Here is a 12,989-nt window from a genome sequence, read left to right on the forward strand (position 1 = left end):
GCGTTGGGCACACAGACTTCCCTACAGTAACAGACACAGGGAGGGCAGGTTAACAGAAGCTGGGGGCTGATTAGCCGGGAGTCAGGGGACATGGAGGAGTCCACGATGACTGTCAAGCTTTCAGGCCTGGTTAACTGAAGAGCCAGGGAACTAGCATCAGGAAGAGGAGATGTAGGGAGGAGATGTGGGCAGGAATATGTAGAGTTCAGTTTGGGTCATGGTGAAACTGATGGAATTTCTTTGGTTGTCCCCTTATCAGTGAGGACCCACAGGATTTGTAGGAGGAGGACAAAGCCAGGGCCAGAGAGTTGGTGGGCTCAGGCTAGGCCTGAGGACAGCCAGGAGCCACAGGGCTTTGCACCATACCCCAAAGGCACGTGGCCAAGGGGCCTGGTTAGGAGTCAGGCAGCCTGTGTCCTGGCCGTAGTACAAACACATACTAACCCTCCACCCTGGGCAAGTTGTTCACTTCTCTGAGTCCTTGGCATCTGCTAAATGCAGATGAAAATGTACTCCTCGAATATTTCACAGGGTGGCTGTGAAGAATCTGGAAGAAATTTAGAAATTGTATAAGGCTATATAAATAAAAGGGGTCAAGCCCAAGGCCTTCTATGGGAAAGCTGAGGTTTATGGTGACTTGCCCAGGGCCAAACAATGGTTACCAGGTGCCATCAAGCTCTGGCGCCTCTATGACACCCCAGCCCCTCTGGGCACTTGCTGGTGGTACTTTCTGTGGAACACTGAGCCTCTCTCGGGGCCATCCCAGAAGACAAGACCCTCAGACTCCAATCCTGCCTCAGACACACACAAGCCTTTTACCCACTTGGCCCGGATCAAGGTCAGCCTCTGCAAGATATGTTCGCGCCCAGCTGGGAGGCAGAGCAGAAACCCACAGCCACCAGGACAATCCAGGCCCTACGGAGCCACACAGGCTGGGTTGTCACCTGGGAAATGAGAGATGTCCAGCTCTGAGCAGGTGCTCCAAGAAGGTTTATTAGTATCCACATTGGGGAGCCCCAGGCTCTTGCCGAGAACAAGGGGCCGATAGCATCCAGTCGGGGAAGCAAGGCCACCACAGGCTGACAGGTCTGGCACCCATGGAGATGGTGATGCTTCTGCTTCAAGCACAGCCAACTCACCCATCTCTGCCCTTTAAGTCTCCTTGTAAAGAGGTAGGGCTGTCCTTTCCACGAAGAAATGAGGTCCCTGGTGGTTTCTTAACTTGTCTGACATCTACCAGCCCCCAGAAACCTTGACACAGGCCCTCTGTCTGCTCCCCCAACCTCGGCCAGCATCAGCAACCACATGTTCGGCACAGGGAGCCCCCCCTCACCCTGGCAGCCCCCGCTCGCTCCTAGAACCTGCCAGCTAAAGTCTGGAGCGGACAAATTCTATCAGGTGCTCCAACTGCTCCTCCAGGTGCTGCTCATCTCCGTGGTTCTCAATGACCCAATCGAAGGCCCCGACGTTGTCCAAGCCACATTCTGACTCAGCATCATCCACCCCTGCAGAGGAGGTACGGCGAGGTCAGGCCCCATCCCTCCTGACAAACACCAGGCATCGGGCATTGTGGCCTGCTGACCCCACATGGAGCCACCCTCCCTTGCACTCCCCTCGGTCCCTCCGGAACCAAGCTCCACTTACCCCAAAGGGCACTTCCCCACCCCATGAAACACCAGGATAGCAGGTTCAGCAGTCCACAGCCACCTGAGCCCCCCAGAGGGTCCCACCGACTTAAGTCTTCACTTGTCACTGCCATCTCAAACCACAGACAACCCAAGTGGCCATTTCGTTTTCATTTTATGTGAAGCTGGTCGTGTCCATTTCTATCCCTGTATCTCTGTTTCAGTTCTCATGGAAGGCAGAGTGTGCCATTCTCACCTGACAATGAGAATGGTAATAAGAGCATCTACCTGGTGGGTTTGCTGCTACTATAAAGTGAGATAATGTTTAAAGGGCTTAGCGTGAGCCTGGCCAGAGTGAGTGCCCAGGAGGTGAGCAGCCATTAGGAAGGGTCGTACCCACTGATCTGAACTTCCCCAAGGCACAATGACCTAGGGCAGGGAAGACATATGAGCTATGCCTCTGAATGAGTAGGTCCTGGGCTGGCACCACTACGGCTGCCTAGTAGAGCTTCCTCTCCCCCCTCCCCCTACTCTGTTAATCGAACAGGAGTGAAGTTTGTCAGGCCCACCCTCTGACCCACTGTCAGTCCCCCCACCAGGCTGGAAAGCAAAGGTGAAGGACCAGGGGAATGGGTCCCAGCCAGACCTCCAGAAGCCCACTGGCCTGGAGAAGGCAGCCCAGGTAAGGATACCAGGCCAAGGTCACGGGGCAACCTTCATCCCCAAGGATACCATCTTCTACCCGACTCCACTTTTTAATCTGGAGGTGCTCCTGAGCCCCAGGGCTCAGACTCCTTTTTATAATCCCCTGCTTACTCCCCACAGCCTGCCAGGGAGACAGCGGAAGACCAGACCGAGAGCCCAGGAGTGGGTGGCCTGGTCTACAGGTGGGGCGGCTGGCCTGCGTGCAGAGCCTTGGGGCAGAGGTTGTGAGCAGCTCACCTGGTGTGAACACCCAGCCCCGCTGCTGTCGGCTCTGCTCTGTGGCCACCACGCGGACCGTCTGCGTCACAGCCCCATAGGCCTCCCGAAACCACTGGATGTCAGACACCCTCCGTGTGTCACTCACCAGCTGCAGGGAAAGGACACAAACAAGTGCCCAACAGGACATGGTGCAGGGAGCAACAGGACAAGGCAAGGGGGTAAGGGAGAAAGAGGAGAAGACCCCAACCCAGTCCAAATGAACAGGAGCATGGACTACAAAACCCAGGAAAGTGTAGCCCCATTCCCTATTATTACCCAGCCAGCTGGGACGGACATCCCCTCCTCCCTCCAGGCAGCCCTTCCTGACTGCTGCAGTCCGCAGCCCGATATGCCCACACTGTATTCTACGGTCATGTCGGTCATCGCTGAGCTGAAGAAGAGACCTCAAGCTTTGAAGTCAGATCAGCCAATCCAATGCACTCATTTTACAGGTGAGCAAACTGGTGCCAGAAACAAAGATACCCTAATCGGTCCCTGCCCCCAGCACCTTTTAAAACGTAAATGTGATTCCCGTCAGCCCCTTGCCCTAAATCTCTCAAAGTTTTCCCATAATTCTAATACAATCCAAAGCTCTCACCCCAGTTTACAAGGACCTATAAGATCTGGCACCTATTTCCCATCATTTTCCCTTCATTCATTCTGCTGCAGCCAACTGACAACCTTGCTGTTTCTTAAACATACCAACCGGGTCTCCTCCTCAGGGCCTTTGCACATCCTACTCCCTCTGCCAAGATAATCATGAGGGAGGCTCCCTTGCTTCATGGAGGTTTCTGCTCAAATATCACCTCCTCGGAGAGGCTGTCCCTACCATCCTGGCTCCCTTCCTGTCCCTTTCAATTCTTATATGCTTTTTATTTTTCTCTGAGCACTAAGTATTCATGAAACCATCACTATTTATCTGTTTGTGTGTTTACTGCCTGATCTGCACTCTGTAGAGTCAGCTCCATGAGGGCAAGGACTGTGTCTCTATTCACTGCTCTATTACTGGCCCTTAGCACCGTCTGACACATAAGGAGCACTCAGGAGCACATGGTCAATGAACGAATGAATAAGCGAATAAAGAGGTCAGCTGTTTCTGTCCATGCTGCGGACATGTTCATTCACCCAGCTCTTAAACAAGTACTATGTCAAACACCTACTGTGTGCCGGGCACTGTGCTAGGCACTGGGGATAGAGTGGTGAGCACAACAGACCTGGTGCTTGCCCTCAGGAAGCTCACTGTCTGGTGGGAGAGACAGACTCTAAAGATGCAGCTTCACTAATTACCATGTAATCACAGCGCATCTCAACAAGCATCTCTACCTTACCACTCTGAAACGGAACTCCTGATTTTGTCCCCAAACCTGTTCCTCCACACCGTCCCTATCTCAGAAAATCACAACTCCATCTGTTTAGCTACTCAGAACAAAACCCTTGGATTTGTCTCCTGTCCTTCCACCCCAGAGCCATCATGTCGGGAAATCCTATTGGTTCTATCCTCAAAATCTGTGCAGAATCCGCCCCTTCTCTCCACTCCACCACCACCCCGAGCTGAGCCACGGCCATTTTGCTGTCTTGTGGAAAGATCCTCTGCCTGGCCTCTCTGCTTCCATTCTTGCCCTCCCGCAGCAGCCAGGGAGAGCTTTCTATAAACCTTAGAGCAGACCATGCCTCTCCTCGGCTCCAAACCCTCCAGTGAGTCCCCATCTCACTCAGAGAAACCCCAGGCTCTTCCAGAGAATCTGCAATGATCTGACCTCACCTCCTGCCACTCACGCTTCACCCACAAAAATCCATCTGGGTCACTCCCTTACTTCCTTCAGGTCTCGCTCAAACGTCATCACATCAGTGAGACCTTCCTGACACCTTTAATAAAGCAGCAACCCAGCCCTCCTCAGAGTCCTGGCCTGCTTTATTTTGTCCCTTAGTATTTATCTCCACCTGACATATTCTATATTTTATTAGGGCCTAACTCCCTCTGCCCCTAGCTTAATGTAAGTACCCTGACAGCAGGGACTTCATCAGATTTTCACATGATGTATCCCCAAATCACCTGGAACCAGTCCTGCTACAAGAAGATACTACTGGGGGCTTCCCTGGTGGCACAGTGGTTGAGAGTCCGCCTGGCGATGCAGGGGACACGGGTTCGTGCCCCGGTCCGGGAAGATCCCACATGCCGCGGAGCGGCTGGGCCCGTGAGCCATGGCCGCTGAGCCTGCGCGTCCAGAGCCTGTGCTCCACAACAGGAGAGGCCACAACAGTGAGAGGCCCGCGTACCGCAAAAAAAAAAAAAAAAAAAAAAAAAAAAAGAAGATACTACTGGCTGCCAGAATGAATGAGGAGGGAAAAGGGTAAGGTGCTATGGGAGCACCTGACCAGGAGCGCCGGTTAAGACCTGGGCATCAGGGAAGTCTTCCCTGTAGAGGTGCCATGGGAGCTGAGCTGGAGCTAACCAGGTGAAGAGGGATAGAAAGGGCAGTCCGGGCAGGTAGAAGGACACGGGCAGAGGCCTTGATTCCAGAAGGGGTTTGATTTATTTGAGGAACAGAGAGAAGGCCAATGTTGCTGCAGCTTAAGGAGTAAGGAGGCTAAAAGGGCAGCAGGAGCCAATCATTCAAGGCCCAGAAGTTCACGTTACAGATTTTGATTTTGTCCTTCAAAACAGTGGGACAAAGGGTTCTAAACAGGACTTGGTTGATGTTTTTAAAAGGTCACTCTGGCTGCTGTGTGATGAATGGATCACAAGGAACAAGAGCCGAAGCAGGCACCCGTGTGAGGGCTGCTACGACCGTCTAGGTGAGAGACAGTGGGGGCTTGGACCAGGGGCTGGCCATAGGGAGAGAGAAATGGACACATGTGAGATATGTCTGGGGAGAGGCAGAGGGCTGGGGAAAACAGATTTTCCTAATGCTGCCATAGAGCCCACTTACCCAGACGGGCTGGGAGACACCCTCCACGATCTTCCTGCAGAAGAAGCCTGGGTCGGCCTGGCGCTTCTCCTCCCCCCAGCGGATCATGTCCCTCCGAAAGGGCTCCTTGTAGGTGCTGGCATCCAGGAGTCTCTGGAAGTCTAAGCCGTGCTCCTGTCCAAAGCACATTCTGTTTATGCCACCACCCTCTCAACCTCACTTAGGTCTTCCCTAAAACAGAGGGAGGGCCACCCCTCCCCTCACGTGCCCTCCCTGAGGGCTGCCGCAAGGACTCGTGGGGTTGCCGCCAGGCCAGAGGCCTGCAGGGGAAAGGGCCCTAGAAACTAAGAACTCCCAACCACTGGCAGATGGAAGAAACGCCTTGGGATAATCCAGAGATTGTTTCAGTTTGTCTTTAAATGTGTGATGTGGTTTTCTCTTTTGCAACAGTTTTACCTTCCCAATTATTTCTGGCTTAAACTAAACCTGAAATTAGTTTACCTCCCTTGGGCGCAGGCTTAGTCTTCAACTAAAGTGGGAAATCCGAAAACATCACATTCTGTGTCCTTCCACACCCCCTCTGGCATCGTTTGTCCCCATCCCAAAGCCCAGGAGACTTGGCTTCCCTGTCTCTCTCCCCTTCCCCTCACCCCTTTCCTCATCCCCAAATTCCTGCCACCTTTGCTGCATCAGCATCACTACATTTGGCTCTGGGCACTCCTGGACCCCTGGAGCAGGAGGGGCTCTTCTGACTACCCCAGGTAACCCCTTCCAGACCCAGCCTTCCCTTCTCCAGGGACACTGACGAGCAGGAGGATCCATCCAGAGGGCCCCAGGATGGGAGGGGGTCTGAAAAACATCACTCAGTTCAGGTTTCAGCTCCCCTGGCATTCACTGCAGCAAGACCCTCTCCCGAAAGACTCAGTTTCTTCACGTACAAACTGAAGGGTCCGTGACCCAGCAAGGTAAATCACCTACCTGACCCCTATTCCAAGGTGGGGCCAGCAGCCATCTCCCATTTATAAACTATAAACTAGTTTGCCATGTACTTTTTTTTTTTTTTTTTTGGCTGCTTTCTCTAGCTGCGGCGAGCAGGGGCTTCTCTTCGTTGCGGTGCACGGGCTCTAGGCGCACGGGCTTCAGTAGTTGTGGCACGTGAGCTCAGCAGTTGTGGCTCATGGGCTCTAGAGCACAGGCTCAGTAGCAGTTGCACACGGGCTTAGTTGCTCCGCGGCGTGTGGGATCTTCCTGGACCAGGACTCAAACCCGTGTCTCCTGCATTGGCAGGCGGATTCTTAACCACTGCGCCACCAGGGAAGCCCTACCATGTACTTTTTACCGCAGGGGAAGATTAGCCACCAGGAGCATTTTGGTCTGCTTGTCAATTATATTCCCCATTGCAACTTAAAAAATCAATGCATTAACATTTCATTTTGAATTTGTTTTCAAATGGGAGTAATGGATGAAGTGGTGCTGGACTTAAAAACAGTGGGCACAGGCTGGCCTATCCGTCTCCTACTGGGGTTTTAGAAATGCAAACTCCTGCCCACTCACCCTACCCACCCTCCAGCGTGGATCACTGGTCTGGAGTGGGGCCTAATTTGGGAAGTTTGGAAGCAGATCAGTGGTTTTCAAACTGCTCCTCTGAGCCCTGGGGTTTGGAGGTGCCCAAGCCCCACTGGGGAAGGCTGAGTGCCTCTGCTCCACTCAGAGTCGCTCCCAGTCTATCTACGGGATACAAGGAATTTCTGCATCCAATTTCATTTGGGAAAGGTTCCCACTAAAAAATATATATATATATATTGAAAACCACTGAATCTGTTATTCCCAGGATCCCCCAGGCTGCCATCCTACAAATGGGTCTGTTTAGGTGGTGGGAGAAGACCCGATGGTACAGGAGAATGCTTCCCATGGAGATGGGGCCGTCATATGGAAGGAGGGGACAAATTCATTTTGTGTGGACCCAGAAGTTCAGTCTCAGGCCAACTGACCAAGGGGCCACGAGCACAGGTCCCTGGAAGGGTGCACCTAGAGGTCAAGGACAGAAATGTAAGCGAAGATCAGGCTCTTCATTGTGTGGGGAGCTAATCCCACCCTCCAGGCTCCCTTTCTGAAGTCTAAGATCCTGAGAGTTCCTATTTATTTTTTGCAGTCCTATTTTTTTTAATCTACATGGTTCAAAATTCAAAAGATAAACATCGTTTACAGTGAAAAATCTCTCTCCCTCCTCTGTTCCCCAGCCATGTAGGTCCCTTCCCTGGAGGCAGCCAATGGTTCAGTCTCTTATGTATCCTGCCCAGGCTTTTACACATCCCAAGCGCCTAGAACGGTGCTGAATGCACCCCATAAATATTTGTTGAATGGTTAAGTATATGAGCAAATATATTTACAATTTTCCCCATTTTTATACAAATGCAGCATTCTCTATACAGTGTTCTACATCTTGCTTTTGTCATGTGATTACATTTCTAAGGGGAGAATTCCAAGGGTTGTTGCAGGCCAGCTTTAATGGGGGGAGGGGGGGTGATGTGTGTCATACTTTTTGAATAAGGGGACAGACCCTTACCAATAACACGGCATCATAGCTGCCAACTCGCGTCTACAGCCTTTTCTGGACACACTTTCCTGAACACGCTCTAGGGAGGTGGCCTCAAGTGAGTAAGGCCAATGGGAAAGAAACTTAAACAGAAAATGCCCCCAAAAGGTCCACTTATAGAAAGCGGAGAGCCGTCTGCCACCCTGCCAAAAGGAGTCAGAGAGATGCTTTTAGTGACTCAAGCAACAGCACAGCAACCAAAGCTCAGGAGCTGGCTTCTTCCAGCCCACCAGATGCCACAGAACCACCACCTACCTGAGCATACTGCTTCTTGAGTGGACCGGAGAGCCGGAGGACAGCACACACGTCAGCTCCAAGTCTGTGAGACAGGGAGATCCGAACCCCGTTAACCTAAAGCTTCCAGGCCCCAGAAGAGTGAAGCCCCATTTCTGCTACTGGCATCTATATAACTTTGTCAGGTCTCAACTTCCCTGCTTTCCTCATCTGTAAAATGGGGATAACAGTTTCTTTTCTGTCTCCCACAGGATTATTATGAAACTCGAATGTGAAAGAGCCCTGAAACTAACAGGGAAAACAAATAAAAGCATAATTATAGTGTGAACATCCTAGCAATATTCTGGCTAGATTCAGTTACTGCTGGGCCCCTGAACTAGTTCTCTCACAGCCAGGGGTATCTCAGTCTCAACTGACTTGGTCACCACACATAAATAACTCATTCATTCAGTTGTTCAATTTACTCAGCCAACCATTTGTTGGGTTCTATATTTGGATCCAGGTGATATGAATGTGAATAAGATACATGATTTCTGCCCTGACCTTGAGATGCTTACAGATTCACTTAAACACTGACATGGTGAGATAGATGTTCTTATTTCCAGGTTTCAGATGAGGAAACTGAGGTTGAATGAGGAAAACTGACTCACCCAAAGCACCGTTGCAAGTAACAAAGCCAATATGGGTAAAATAAACATAAAAGCCAACATTTAGTTCCTATGCCTTTACTAAATGCCAAGAATTGTTCCAAGCCTTCATGTGCGTTATCTCATTTAATCCTTACAATCACCCTATTATTATCTCCATCTCACAGATGACAAAACTTTCTCATGAGAAACTTGTACAGGCTTCCCTAGTGGCGCAGTGGTTAAGAATCCACCTGCCAATGCAGGGGATACGGGTTCGAGCCCTGGTCCGGGAAGATCCCACATGCCGTGCAGCAACTAAGCCCCGTGCGCCACAACTACTGAGCCTGCGCTCTAGAGCCCACATGCCACAACTACTGAGCCCGCGTGGCACAACTACTGAAGCCCACGCACCTAGAGCCCGTGCTCTGCAACCAAAGAAGCCACCGCAATGAGAAGCCCGCGCACTGCAACGAAGAGTAACCCCCGCTCGCCACAACTAGAGAAAGCCCGTGCGCAGCAACAAAGACCCAACACAGCCAAAAATAAATAAATAAATTTATTTATTTATTTATTTTAAAAAAAAGAAAAGAAACTTGTACAAGATCACACTCGAATAAGTGGTTGAGTCAGGATTTGAATCCCAGCAGTCTAATTCCAGAGCCTGCGCTTCTGATCGCGAATTGATTTATGTGTTGGGTGGTAAGAAGAAATGTTACTTAGGAAAAGGTGGCGGATACTTAGTGGTGAAAGATTAGGGCGGCAAATTCTGCCCTGGGCTTTTCCGCAACCTCTTAGAACCCCCATGGTGCCCCAAAGCAGCCTCCTGTTACCCTCACCACACTGGCCTTCAAGAGGAGAGGAGCCCCACTCCACATTCTCAGGCTTCTGTGCTCTCCTAGCCCAACAAAAATGCTCCCACACAGAACATCTTGCTTTGGGAGAAAACCTGAGCAAAAGGTATTATTAGGAGAAGCAGTGAGGTAAAGCAAAAGGAACCCATTCCTTGGAGCTAGGCTAAAGCTGAATTTGAGTTCTGGATCTACTGATTACTTTGTGTTTCTGGCAAGTTTGGGTTTGGGTTTTTGTTTGTTTGTTGTTTGTTTGTTTTTAACTTTTCAGAGTCTCAGTTTCTTCATCTGTGAAATGGAGATACTGATTAATAATACTACGCAGTACCTAACAACACTATGTGACACACAATAAAGGCTCAGTAAACCGCATCGATTAGTTGGTGTGTTGGGCAAGGATTCGTCTTTGAAGTCTGATACAACTGAGGTGTGGTCTGAGGCAAATCCTTTATCTGTGACTCAGTTTCCTTTTCTGCAACCATCACCTCGCAACACTGTCTGGAGGATTAAGAATGATGTATAAAAAGTGCCTTGGTAGTAACTGTTACTAATGCTTCGTGGAGAGACCTACATCTTACAGTCTTCGGAGAGGTGGCCGCCTGGTTCTTTGAGGCGGGCGTGTGCAGACTGCTGTTTTACGTGACGGTGACAGTCCTTCACTTCTCGCCGCCCAGCGCTCCTTCTGCCCTGCAACCCGAGGACCTCAACTCCAAAGCTCACTCCATCACACCCCAACATACCCCTCGTGTCACGTGATTCGGGGTCGCCCCGGTCCTCCCCCTTCCCCGCCCCGCGGACACCTGCTCTGCAGCGCCTCGGTCACGAAGTCCTTCCCGGATTTCCTCTTCCCGCTGAACAGCAGCACCAGCCGCGGGGCGCCTCCCAGCGGGGCCATGGGGCCGCCACCCTTTGAGATCCCTAAAACTGACACTTTTCCCTACCCCTTAAATCAGGCCACCTGGCCCAGAATGGACGCGGCCACTCGGTGGAGTGGCAACAAGGAGGGGTTCCGCCCCCGTCTTCTTCATGGCCGTGGAGAGGACTGTCAGCCCGCACACGTGCTTCCGTGACTTTAAATTAAAGCCTGCACAAATGGATTATGGAGAGAAAGAAGGTTACTTCCTAGGGCAGCCTTCGAGCCTATAAAAGCTCCCCTACCAGAACTCATTTGGAACCGTCCAACCCGCCCAGACTCTGACGTCACGGTCCCGCCTTCTTAGCCGACACGCGTGACACGTTGGGGGGCGGGAATTGGACGCAACTATTTTCCTCTGAGGGGGGGGGTGACGTCCTAAAATTTCCTAAGTGAACCTCACATTGCCTTCCACACAACCCTACAAACATGAAAAAAAAGAATAAACGTGTTCATGTTGAGAAAGTTTTCAAAACTGCCTGTTTATCTGTGCATTTTAATGCATGTGCTAAAGCAAATCCGTATATGCCCCACAGGGAAAATAGGTCTTTCTGGATATGAAATGAGGCGAGGACTCGAGGGGTGTGTCTGGTGACGTCATGCTGGGGAGGAGCTTAGACAAACGCGTTATTTTATCGTTAAACGGGTTTTATAATTGGAGAGGCCACCACAGTTCGACCCTTTAAGCCCAGCGAGAAGATTCACATCGCTCTTCTAGCCGCAGCCTCCTTTCCAAAGGTTTTCTGAAGCGAGAGAGCTTGGAATGACATCAATAGAATAGGTTTAAAAGGGGCTTTGAAGCCACCCCTGGACGAGATTACCTAGTTGGGTTTTTTTTTGGTTTTTGTTTTTTGGTTGTTTGTTTGTTTGTTGAGATTACCTAGTTTTATCTGGGGTCTAGCTCTCAGCCAGGAGTTCAAGGGGCAAAAATAAGTGGTGGTGATCTGCCCCTTCCCTGAATTCCCACTTCTGCCCACAGCAGCTGACAGCTAGTCCCAGTTAAGTAAGTGGAGTCATCTTTAGCTATGACTCGCTGCCCTGTATCTCTCTGAGCTTGTCAAAACAGAGCCTGCAACCCATTACTACCTCCATTTTACAAGCTATCATATCAAGATAAGTGAGGTTTTCTTTGGGAAAAACCATTAATTCTCTGAATATTGAAAAGATGGCACAGGAGAAGCTAAGGAAATTAGAATGGACAATGGTCAGGTGCACAAAGAATGGACTTCGGGAAGGTCTTTTTTCTTGTAACTCTGAAAGCACTGTACATATCCATGCACTTAGAAGGCAGCATGGAGTTGTAATCCCGGCTCTGACACTTCGCAGGGATGTAGCCACCTCACAGGGTGACAATAAGAAGGAAATGAGGAAAAAAATGATAAAGTACAATAAAAATGCTTTGTATATTCTCAAGTGTAATCCAAATATGGATTTATTTATTCTGAGCATTGTGTGATTTCAAAGTTTATACTCCAACACAGGACCAGATTTCCCAGCTCACCTTCAACAAGCGTTTATTTGGGACTCCACTGAAAGCACCAATCCCACCTCTGCCAGCAGAGACTAGAAAGGGTTAACTGCACTCACCCTATTGCTTTCCTGAGTCATCACTAAGAAGTCAGAACTCCCAGAGTCTCTTCCCTCACCTGACCAAACTACACCCCACCACACCCCAGCCTCTTCTCAGTAGCTCTCTCCTGCTCCCTGCCTCAACTGAACCTCACTGTCCCCTATTACCCTCCCAGGGGAGGCCTCTTATTCTCCCCCAGCCCTCAGACCTCAGCATACATAAACTTGGTGTCTGTCGTCTCCCTCCCGCCCCATTTCAGCTTCCAGACCATCCCTCCTCTGCTTCTTGGAAAACTCTGGCTTCTCTAAGACTCATACCACCTGGCTGAGCTACCCTTTTCCCCTCTTCAGTGTTGACAACCACCAATCCTGATGCTCGTTCTCATTGTACTGAGACTCCGCCACTGGCACCTTGTCTTCTTGTCCACCCGGTTCCCATCGTCATTCTCAATGATTTCACTATCCGAGTGGTCAGCCCATCCAACACCCTGACAGCTCAAAGCCTTGACCTCAGTTGTCCAAAGGCTTTTTCTTCCTCTCCTCCTCAGACACCAGCTCCCATGGACACACCCTGGGCCTTGTCATCACCAGAAACCATTCAACCTGCAAATTCACACACCCATCCATCCTACCCTCCAAGGTCACTTGCTCAAGCACTCCCCAGAGGAGTGCTTCCCTCCCAGGGCCCATGAAACTCTTCATA

At 50.6% G+C, this 12,989-nt stretch overlaps 1 protein-coding gene across 2 annotated transcripts; it reads right to left on the reverse strand.

Annotated features, from left to right (window-relative positions):
• Positions 1 to 975: 975 nt before the first annotated feature.
• Positions 976 to 10,944, reverse strand: PMVK (phosphomevalonate kinase). 2 transcript variants are annotated; one of them, XM_067727978.1, is made up of 5 exons: positions 10,605 to 10,941; positions 8,349 to 8,412; positions 5,519 to 5,671; positions 2,568 to 2,697; positions 976 to 1,505 (listed from the first exon to the last, which is right to left on the reverse strand). In XM_067727978.1, exons 1-5 carry the CDS (start codon positions 10,697 to 10,699, stop codon positions 1,369 to 1,371), a joined length of 579 nt encoding a protein of 192 aa, XP_067584079.1. In that variant the 5' UTR covers positions 10,700 to 10,941; the 3' UTR covers positions 976 to 1,368. The 2 variants fall into 2 exon arrangements, with proteins under 2 accessions (XP_067584079.1, XP_067584080.1); XM_067727979.1 differs by lacking the exon at positions 8,349 to 8,412 and having other exon boundaries at positions 10,605 to 10,944.
• Positions 10,945 to 12,989: the final 2,045 nt, after the last annotated feature.

This window comes from Pseudorca crassidens, chromosome 2 (assembly GCF_039906515.1).
Source record: "Pseudorca crassidens isolate mPseCra1 chromosome 2, mPseCra1.hap1, whole genome shotgun sequence".
Taxonomy (NCBI): Eukaryota; Metazoa; Chordata; class Mammalia; order Artiodactyla; family Delphinidae; genus Pseudorca; species Pseudorca crassidens.